Source organism: Eretmochelys imbricata, chromosome 6 (genome assembly GCF_965152235.1).
Source record: "Eretmochelys imbricata isolate rEreImb1 chromosome 6, rEreImb1.hap1, whole genome shotgun sequence".
In the NCBI taxonomy this organism is placed as follows: Eukaryota; Metazoa; Chordata; order Testudines; family Cheloniidae; genus Eretmochelys; species Eretmochelys imbricata.
The window spans coordinates 89,865,363-89,876,358 of NC_135577.1; the positions used below are offsets into that span (position 1 = coordinate 89,865,363).

Sequence of the window (10,996 nt, forward strand, 5' to 3'; positions counted from 1 at the left end):
GTGCAGTCAGAGCAACACCCACCCCACTATTGCTGGGAACCCTACACATGAACCCCAGTACACTAGGACTAGGAACTCTACCCCCCTCCTGCTCCAGCATAGTCAGAGTCACCCCCACCAGATCAGTGCCAGGAATCCCACACCACGTACTAGTACCAGGCTTCAAATTCCCAACCACTAAGTTCTGAGGACCATAGCACTCCCAGGGATGATATGAAAGCAGCTCTGAGAGGTGCAGTACTCCAATGGGAAGGTGCAGAGATCCTACCTCTGAAAGCACTGATAGGTGTAGTAGCCCAGCGTAAAAGGAGAGATGATGAGTTTACTGGCCATGGAGCTTAGCTGTCTGCAGAACCTCTCCACATCCTGACTGATTCGCTGGTCTCTGCTCGACATAAAACAACACTGACTGTTAAAGCCAAGTATGAAAGCAAGAACAAATCAGAACAAGAGATGATAAAGCCCTGTCAGGACGCACCTAGTTCCTTCCCCCACCACTTCCATCCCACACACTGGGCAGGGCTGTTCCATTGTCTAGTCTCAGGGTTTTGTCCAATCCAGTTTTTGAGGAAGTAATGGGGCTTCTACCACTTCCCTTGCGAAACCATTCCACAACCTGACAGGACTTATTAAGATGCCACTAACACCACCCAGGCACAATGTTCATTTTATTATCTTCATCCCATTCCCAGTTTTACCCCTTAGCCCATCCTGAATCACCCTTCTCCCCGCTTGGTGCTCACAACCTTCTTAGCCATCTCTTGGGGCCCCATGTGCACTACAAAACCCACCAAGTCACTGCCGGCCCCCTTAGCCTGATTAGACATAGCAGTTAACAACACAGTGAGGGGCCCTAACCACACTGCCAAAGGCTGACCCTGCTGTAATGAGCTGCTTGACCGGATTATGTTTGGCGTGTAGGCTGGCCCTTTATGCAAGCTACACATATTTTTTCAAAACTTTCTCCATAAATCAATCCCACACTTTCATTGCTCTCCTTTGAACTCCTTCCAATTTGTCAATACCTGCCTGGAAAGGAGGTGCCCTGAACCAACACAGTACAGGAGGCACGGTTTCCCTAGAGCCAGGGGGGGGGAGACTCTCCCCTTCTTAACTCTGACATGCTCCCTCTGCAACCCCAAAACAGCACCAGCTTTTTGTTTTTATGCTGCTCCATCATACACTGATCTTACTGCTGCCGCCCTCCCTCCTCACAAGTGTTTGTGATCATCTCTCATTCAGTTACATTTTAACTAGACTGGAAACCCGGGGCAAGAATGTTGTCTTTCCTTTGTCTGTTAAACAACATTTATAGCTCTATATAAGTAATATTAATTCAGATACCCTGCTAGAACTCTGAGCTGTTTGGATGTGATACCCTGATGGTGCCCATCTACTTATTCCCCCCCACACAGAGGGGAGTGAGAGAGAAAGAAAGAGAGATTGTAAATCAAACTGGGGACTTTGTGTGAGCTAACAAGACACCACCTCACCATTACTGCTTAGCCTCTAACTTCCTGGTGCAGAGGAAGATCCCTGAGGAAAACCCATCAGACACATTTATGTCCTGGAATATTTTCAATTATGAGCCATAACAGAACACATTTGTTTGGCGGTGGGGAACGAGGAGTATTCCATAGTAACACATTCATTCTGCCGCAGAATTTAGGACTTGCTGCCGTACAATGTGGTCCCATGTTGCTGAGGAACCGAGGGGGCCCTGATTATATAGTGCACATCCCAAGATTAAAAGCAAACATTTGACTAAGATAAGTCTGGTGAGGGGCCTCTCTGTTCCTTCCCTGAAGGAACAGCTGGGTGTGCATGAGTTTTTGGTTTTGATCCATGCTCTGCACTGATAGTGCCTATCACACTAACGAGGCATCCAGGTGTCTTGACCTTAGGCACTACTTTCTAAACTTGTTTCTGCAAGTTTGGTCTAGTGCAAAGTTTTGTCAGCAACAAACATTTTTTGAGGTGGGTGGCAGCTCCAGTCATGGCTGGAGAATCATAGTTCAGTGCCACTCCTGTATCTCCATCCCACACAGATGTGGTGCTAAATCACTTTTATTACAGAATGATCATGATCCTCTTACTTGAGAGGACTAAATTACCTGAAGTCATCTCCATTAACAAGAGTTATGGTCCCCATTAAGCAATCATTTCCTGTAACTATCTCTGGGCTCAGCTCAATTCCCTTGGAGGTGTCACCAGTAAGAGAAGTGAATTGTATCACTAGCTATCCAAGTCTGAAGTACCCATTCCTCAGCCATAATGTCATTATGCAGCCATGTAACTTGCTACAGATTGCATTTTTTTTTTGTTCAGATTCTGGATTATATATTTGTAGTGAAATAAAAAAAAACATACAGCCCCTATTCTCTCCAACCGTGATACGAGTGCAACTAACACAGTGTTGACTTCACAAATCTATAGGAAGCCTGAAACAATAGCTTTGGCAGGGGTGACAGCTAAATGGAGGGACCTCTCAAAAGCCTAAGGATGTTGATTCAAATGACAACATTAACTATTTAGCTGCTCATCATTTTATCAGAATCATCCAGCTAATATACTCCTCCTCTCCCCTGCTTGTTGATGCAGTGGCAAATATTGCAGTGGGGTGTAATGGAGAAGCCAATTGTCAAAGTTTGCTGAGATGAACTATGAGGAATTCAACTCTCCACCCACTACTCCCAAGTTCAAAGTCACGTTGACTCTGCCCAAAAGGGGACAGAAAAGAGAAGATACACCCTCTTCTCGAGTTCTAAATGCCTCTACTGCAAGAAACAAAGCCAACTCCCAAGCCTTTCCCAGGTGTCAAAAGCCCTGCCTGACCCCTGCCTGCCTGTCAAAACCTCTTAGAAAAATACCTGCATCAAATTAAAAATTCTGGGTAGTTTAAGATCAAAACAAAGAAGCCTGTCCCAACTGGACTGGGGAGAGGGGGGAAGAGGGCGGAGGGGAACCAGCTGTATGGTTCCAAGGTCCCTGCCACAGAATAACATGCTGCACAGCACATGAGTCTTGTTTATAACCAACACCACTGTGCAAATAACTAGTCTCATTATTTTAAGCCTCAAGTGGGCATATTTTCCTTGCTCCGTATTTGAGCCCTGTCAAAGAGGAAGGATTTACCCTGGGCAAAGCACCAGCCCAAAGGATGATCTCACATCCCTACCAGGGGGAGCAGAGTCTTTGAGAGGGAAGCAAGGCCCTGCGGGAGGGAGCTGGCTGTGGGGGCAGGGGGAGCTGCATGAGGCAGGAAAGACCAGGCAGCACAGAAGACGACCCACCAACAGAAACAACAGCACTTTCTGTCAACCTACAGGCAGTGAGATCTTTTGGCAATGAAGAGTTTTCTCTGTCAGGAACTGCCTCCCACCAGGCACAGAGATAGGGACCCAGGCCACCCAGCCCTAGAGAAAAACCCACAGAACAGAATTACACACACAGAGAGCTCAAAACGGCCCCCTACCAAGGGTAGCCAGATACACAGACATGACAGCCAAAGAGCGAGAAGCAGTTCAGGAGACACCAAGCAAGAGGCTGAAAGAAGTTTCGAACAGCCTACGGATTATCGATGTCCTCACGCAGCACGTTCAGGGTGTAATACACCTGGCCCTGGAAATAGTAGCCATGAAGGTATTCGGTGAGAGTCTTCCTCCAGCTCACATACATCAGGTTACAGATAAACTGGTCCAAGCTTTTCAGCTGGGATGAGGCAAAGAGAGACAGAGAGAGGGGCAGGGAGAGCAATCATTTAACGATACAAATCCAAAATGAATCAGAAATAAAAAACTAAATAGCCCATTCCACATTCAGCTGTCTGCACAGGGCAGAAGGGAGTCTTAGTCCCTCCCCTTGGGCACTAAGGTCCAAGAGCAACGTTGCGAGCTGTACTCCTGGAGGAATTCTGTGCCAAAAAATTAAAAATTCTGCACACAATATTTTAATATTCTGCATATTTTATTTGTCAAAACAACAATATAAATCACAACAGTTTCAATTATTTTTTGTCATTTATTTCAAAATACCCGTTGGCAAGTATGTCTAACAATACAGACATCAAAAAAAGATCCAGGAAATGTTTTTTGACAAATAGATTCCTTATTAGGCATATTAATACAGAACTCTAAATAATAATTCATTTAAACTACAATACAGAACTGTATTTCCTTCACGCCCCAGAAACAGTGCAAAGGCTTGGGGGAGTCAGGGGTAACAGAGGAGGTAAGGGAGAGGAAAGTAAATTGTTGGGAAGGAGCCTGGGTGTTAACTTGGAGGGCTGTTGGATATGGGTAGGAAAAGTATGGAACAGGTTTTGTTGGGGGGTGAGGAGGAATTGTTAGCAAGCTTCCCCCATGCAGACCCAGGCTGACTCTTAGCCTCTCCCACTCAGACACATCTGCCCCGTCCCCATATATTCCAGCACCCCTGTGTCCTTGCACCCCCTGTCTACATGTGTCCCTCCACCCCCACTCAGACACCCACTCCCACGTGGCTCTGTACCCCCTCCCCCTGTCCCTATGTGGCTCTGTACCCCCACTCAACCACCCTCTGTAGCTCTGCACTCCCCCATCACCATGTGGCCCTACACCTCCCTCCCCCTCACCATGGGCCTGTTCCTCCACTCCCATTCAGCCCCTGCCCCAGTCTGTCCTCCCTACTAGCCCTTATGAGCCCCCGTCTGACTCCCCCAGCGCCCCACACTGTCTCCCTATAGCCCCTGTCTCCTGACCTGGCCTAACAGGTGCTTTTTTAGAAGGCAGGCTCTTTCTCTTCCCTAGCTGGCTGGGAGCTGCTGCTGAGTTCTATCGCCACAACGCCTTCTGGTGAGTAAAAGGCAGAACTGCAGAAGTTATTTTCTGCTGGGAGCTTCTGCTGTTCTTGCCCCACAGCACCCTTGTGATAAATGAAAGGGGGGAGGGAGGAAGCTCCCTTTTATGGATCCAGCCCACCAGTTAGCTATAAAATTTCTCTTAGTAGCTGTTCTCTACCTGTAAAGGGTTAAAAATCTCACTGCGATGCAAAGGTAAAAGCAAGTGAGTAGGCACCTGGCCAAAAGAGCCAATGGGAAGGCTAGAACTTTTTAAAATTGAAACAAGACTCCCCTTTGTCTGTCTGTTGTTGTTGTTCTTGGGGAGAGGCAGACAGTTATGCTGTAAGAAGCTTTGGGCCAGGTATGAAAAATCATCGGTGTCATACCTAGAAATTACTCATTTGAAATCCCAGACATGTTAGTAAACCAGGAAATGTCTAGGCAGATGCGATTAGGTTTATCTCTTTATAGCTTATGGAATCCTCTGTGCTGACCACAAATGCTTTTGTTTTGCTTGTAACCTTTAAGTTAGACCTCAAGAACGTTATTCTTGATGCTTAATCCTTGTAAATGGTTGGTTGTTTTTTTTTAAATCTAGCAACAGCCTGACTTTCCAGATGTATTTTCTTTCTTTTTGTTTTTAATAAAATGTACCTTTTTAAGAACAGGATTGGATTTTTGTGTCCTAAGAGGTTTGTGCACATGTTGAAATCAGCTGTTGCCACCAGCTAATTAAACCTTTGTTTTTTTCCTCAGTTCTTCCCCAGGGTGGGGGTGAAAGGGCTTGAGGGTACCCCACAGGAAGGAATTCCCAAGTGCGCCTTCTTGGGTCCTCAAAGGGGTTTTTCACTTGGGTGGTGGCAGCATCTACCCGTCCAAGATCAGAGAAAAGCTGTAACTTTGGGAGTTTAATACAAGCCTGAAGTGGCCAGTATTAATTTTTACAATCCTTGCAGGCCCCCACCTTCTGCACTCAAAGTGCCAGAGGAATCAGCCTTGACAGTCCTCTGGTGGGCAAAAGGCAGAACTGCAGCAACATTTTGGCAGAAGCTTTTTCTGCATAAAAAATTTAAAATATGCATGGCTCATTAATTATGCACACATGCAGTAGTCCAGAATTCCACCAGGAGTAAAGATGACAAGGGATCCCAGGCCATCTGGAGAACCCAGGCTTGAGAGCACATGCTTCAGCCTACGGAGGGCTCTCCTTTTTTATAGGGTCCCTCTCTGTTCCTCCCCATCCTAAGAATGAAGACGAGGAAGCGTTACTGTCTTACCATAGGGTCCCTCTTTGCTCTCCCTAGCCCTCTAGAAGCACATGCCTCTCTTACCGTGGAATTGAGTACGATGAGTATCGCAGCAATCGCAGTCAGGGTTTTGAACCCAGAGAAGTCCTTGCTCCCCAGGACCCTGTAGTACTGGCTGGGGATCAATCCAACCTGGTAAATGACCAACTGCTCTGGGAGACAACAAGAAAAACAGAGGGAAAATGAAGGACTGAGGAGGCACAGTGGAGGAGTGGCAAGAAGCATGCCCCAGTGAAAGGCCTGGACTTGCACCCCTCCCCTCCGTCCCCCAGCCCAGCCCAAGCCAGGCCAGCCATTCACTAGCTCACCCAACAGGGCAATGCTCAGCAGGGTCAGGAACATGAGCACATTCTGGGAGGACCATCTGGGAAACAAGATGGCCTGGATCTTCCCGAAGCGTCGCAGGAACTGTAGGTCCAGCTGGGGTTGGGGCCTGCTGAGAGAGAGAAAGAAAGAGCAGGAGAGTGAGGTTAGCAAGCAGGCACTAGACTCCTGAAGGTGCACTATGTAATCTGCCTTTTACAGAGAAGTAGCCATCTCTGCTCCACCCCACCCCAGGGCCTGCTTCCCTGGAACCAGACTATCAACCCTTCCTCTACCTCAGTGGAGGAGCCTCACATAGAATCACAGAATATCAGGGTTGGAAGGGACCTCAGGAGGACATCTAGTCCAACCCCCTGCTCAAAACAGGACCAATCCCCAATTAAATCATCCCGGCCAGGGCTTTGTCAAGCCTGACCTTAAAAACTTCTAAGGAAGGAGACTCTACCACCTCCCTAGGTAACACATTCCGGTGTTTCACCACCCTCCTAGTGAAAAAGTTTTTCCTAATATCCAACCTAAACCTCCCCCACTGCAACTTGAGACCATTACTCCTTGTCCTGTCCTCTTCTACCACTGAGAATAGTCTAGAACCATTCTCTCTCGAAACACCTCTCAGATAGTTGAAAGCAGCTATCAAATCCCCCCTCATTCTTCTCTTCTGCAGACTAAACAATTCCAGTTCCCTCAGCCTCTCCTCATAACTCATGTGTTCCAGACCCCTAATCATTTTTGTTGCCCTTCGCTGGACTCTCTCCAATTTATCCACATCCTTCTTGTAGTGTGGGGCCCAAAACTGGACACAGTACTCCAGATGAGGCCTCACCAGTGTCGAATAGAGGGGGACGATCACGTCCCTCGATCTGCTCGCTATGCCCCTACTTATACATCCCAAAATGCCATTGGCCTTCTTGGCAACAAGGGCACACTGCTGACTCATATCCAGCTTCTCGTCCACTGTCACCCCTAGGTCCTTTTCCACAGAACTGCTGCCTAGCCATTTGGTCCCTAGTCTGTAGCTGTGCATTGGGTTCTTCCGTCCTAAGTGCAGGACCCTGCACTTATCCTTATTGAACCTCATCAGATTTCTTTTGGCCCAATCCTCCAATTTGTCTAGGTCCCTCTGTATCCTATCCCTGCCCTCCAGCTTGTCTACCACTCCTCCCAGTTTAGTATCATCCGCAAATTTGCTGAGAGTGCAATCCACACCATCCTCCAGATCATTTATGAAGATATTGAACAAAACCGGCCCCAGGACCGACCCCTGGGGCACTCCACTTGACACCGGCTGCCAACTAGACATGGAGCCATTGATCACTACCCGTTGAGCCCGAGAATCTAGCCAACTTTCTACCCACCTTATAGTGCATTCATCCAGCCCATACTTCTTTAACTTGCTGACAAGAATACTGTGGGAAAACGTGTCAAATGCTTTGCTAAAGTCAAGAAACAATACATCCACTGCTTTCCCTTCATCCACAGAACCAGTAATCTCATCATAGAAGTGATTACATTAGTCAGGCATGACCTTCCCTTGGTGAATCCATGCTGACTGTTCCTGATCACTTTCCTCTCATGTAAGTGCTTCAGGATTGATTCCTTGAGGACCTGCTCCATGATTTTTCCAGGGACTGAGGTGAGGCTGACTGGCCTGTAGTTCCCAGGATCCTCCTTCTTCCCTTTTTTAAAGATTGGCACCACATTAGCCTTTTTCCAGTCATCTGGGACTCCCCCCGTTCGCCACGAGTTTTCAAAGATAATGGCCAATGGCTCTGCAATCACAGCCGCCAATTCCTTCAGCACTCTCGGATGCAACTCGTCCGGCCCCATGGACTTGTGCACGTCCAGCTTTTCTAAATAGTCCCTAACCACCTCTTTCTCCACAGAGGGCTGGCCATCTACTCCCCATGTTGTGATGCCCAGCGCAGCAGTCTGGGAGCTGTCCTTGTTAGTGAAGACAGAGGCAAAAAAAGCATTGAGCACATTAGCTTTTTCCACATCCTCTGTCACTAGGTTGCCTCCCTCATTCACTAAGGGGCCCACACTTTCCTTGGCTTTCTTCTTGTTGCCAACATACCTGAAGGAACCCTTCTTGTTACTCTTGACATCTCTTGCTAGCTGCAGCTCCAGGTGCGATTTGGCCCTCCTGATTTCATTCCTACATGCCCGAGCAATATTTTTATACTCTTCCCTGGTCATATGTCCTAATGACATCCCCAGTGACAGTTGCAGGAGAGGCCACGGACTAGCCTCGGGGCACCATGAGTGCAGTGATCCTCAAAATAAAGGACTCTACATGCCAAGAGAACAAACTGCAGAGCTGCCCCATGGAAGATACACCTGCTTGGTCCAAGGCCAGCAAGCCAGTCAGGGGTCAAGTGTGTTAATAAGAATTCATTAGTCAGGGATTCCACAGCAGAACATTTGTGCTGGAGGATCCCAAAGGAAGTAGCCAAGATGACTCTTCATGTTGGAGAATATGAATCCTTTCCTGTGCCTTCTACAGGCTGGGATAGGCTTGACCCCCCATCATGCTTCATGAATCAGGCAGGATCCAGGCCTTATGGTTGGATGGTGAGATTGATTCCACCCACTGAGTGCGAATCAGAGAAGCTGCTGCTCCAGCATTCTAGATCTACCTCCAGCACATGCCCAAGAAGTGTGGCTATTTTACACTCTGGCAAGATGCATCTAACTTGTCCTGCCAATGAAACACCTGAACTGGGAAAAAGAGATGATGCCATCTAGGGGAGAGATAAAGCCCAGTTATTCACAATCCCTTGGAAAAGTGGCCCACCTGACTCTTGAGTTGGATCCTAAAGTCTAACTAAAGTGCTGAGGCTAAAGCCATCTTCCTATTCTGTTGCTCCAACAATTACCCCCTCTCTGGGTCACACTCCCTTCATTAGTTTCACATGTCCTTCTGCATCACGTTCCCATCCTGGACATCAGCCTCCAGGCTCTCTCTCTTCCGCTCTTCCCCCAGCAACCACCTTTTGCTATCCAAAGGACACCCCCCACCACCCCCCATTCTCTGCCAGCTCCCCTTCCCTAGCTATCTAGGTACTTGTGTGGCCCTTACTGCTGTAATATCAGAACACACTCAGGCTCCTTTCCAGTCCCCCACAGACAGCTGAGTCAGCCACACACCACTAGACTGGACTAGCCTCTGGGATCCTGGACACCACACAGCTTCCCTCTTCTCTTCCTCCCATCCTGCTTCCAGCTATGCCCCCACCCCCTACCCCCGCCAACCAATGGAGGGCCCGTTACCTGACAGGGGGTACAGGGTATTGGCTGGCACAGGGTACAGGGTATGTGGGGGGCATATTGGCTGGCGGGGGGTATGTGGGGGGGCTCCAGCCAACGTGCCCCTACCCTATACCCCCACCAGCCAAAGAACCCCCGCATCCCCCGTACCCCCTCCAGCCAACGTGCCCCTACCCTATACCCCCACCAGCCAAAGAACCCCCGCATCCCCCATACCCCCTCCAGCCAACATGCCCCTACCCTATACCCCCACCAGCCAAAGAACCCCCGCATCCCCCGTACCCCCTCCAGCCATCGTGCCCCTACCCTATACCCCCACCAGCCAAAGAACCCCCACATCCCCCGTACCCCCTCCAGCCAACATACCCCCACCAGCCAAAGAACCCCCACATCCCCCGTACCCCCTCCAGCCATCGTGCCCCTACCCTATACCCCCTCCAGCCAACGTACCCCCACATCCCCCGTACCCCCCAGCCAACGTGCCCCCATATCCCCTGCACGCCCTGCCAGAAAACACGCCCCCCACATACCTCTTACCCCCGCCAACCAACGCGACCCCCATATCCCTCCCCACTGCACCCCGCTCCCACTCACCGGCTGGCGGCGCTCCCCACCGTTGCGCTCCCGACAGCCATGAGCCCAGCACCCCCCGAACCGGGCCTTGCCGCCGCCGCCGGGGCCAGAGTCCGAAAGAGACCGTCACTTCGCCAGCGGCCTACCCCGCCCCCAACACCACGTGATGAATATTCATCACTCCTTCTGAATATTCATGAGATGCCCTTCTCAGCCCGCCCACCAATGGAACTATAGAGTCTCTACACCACGAGGCAGACAGGCGCCGGCAGGGACCAAAGAATTCGACAGCTGAGAGAGAGCAGTTCCGGGAAAGGGAGGGCGCGGACGCGGTCAACATGGCGGCAGGGAAGGAAAATCCCATACGATAGACATCTCGCGAGGGGGGCTAGAAGGGCCACGAGTCCGCTGCTGCTGGTCCTTTTACACTCCCACCCAGCGGATAACAAGATACTGCAGCCCCATAAAGTCTCGAATCACCAGCACCGCTCCCTACAGCACAGCACCCCCTAGCGCCACCGTCTGCAACACTGGGGAGAGCGGTGCTAGAGGGCACAGCGTCCCCTATCGAGCCACCACATGGCTCTTTGTAGCATCTGGACTTTCTTTGGGCCTCCCCTCCATTTTCCAGCCCTTCTTCTTTTCAGAAATACATTTCCCCAGGGCTGACATAGATCAGGCTCATGCACAGATGAATTATTTAGGA

General features: G+C 49.6%; 1 protein-coding gene across 4 annotated transcripts in view; it reads right to left on the bottom strand.

The window, feature by feature from the left end:
* The window catches only part of ABCD4 (ATP binding cassette subfamily D member 4), a 34,051-nt gene extending 23,457 nt beyond the window's left edge, over nt 1-10,594 (bottom strand). Inside the window, exons 1-5 of one of the 4 annotated variants that reach the window (XM_077819127.1) lie at nt 10,312-10,594; nt 6,435-6,559; nt 6,151-6,278; nt 3,572-3,711; nt 269-385 (exon numbers count right to left, since the gene is read on the bottom strand). In XM_077819127.1, coding sequence (XP_077675253.1) covers nt 269-385; nt 3,572-3,711; nt 6,151-6,278; nt 6,435-6,559; nt 10,312-10,352 — 551 coding nt within the window. In that variant the 5' untranslated portion in view covers nt 10,353-10,594. Of the gene's footprint in view, nt 1-268; nt 386-3,326; nt 3,406-3,571; nt 3,712-6,150; nt 6,279-6,434; nt 6,563-8,524; nt 8,753-10,311 lie in introns of those variants that run through there. The other 3 variants (XM_077819126.1, XM_077819124.1, XM_077819128.1) reach the window with 3 other exon arrangements.
* Nucleotides 10,595-10,996: the final 402 nt, after the last annotated feature.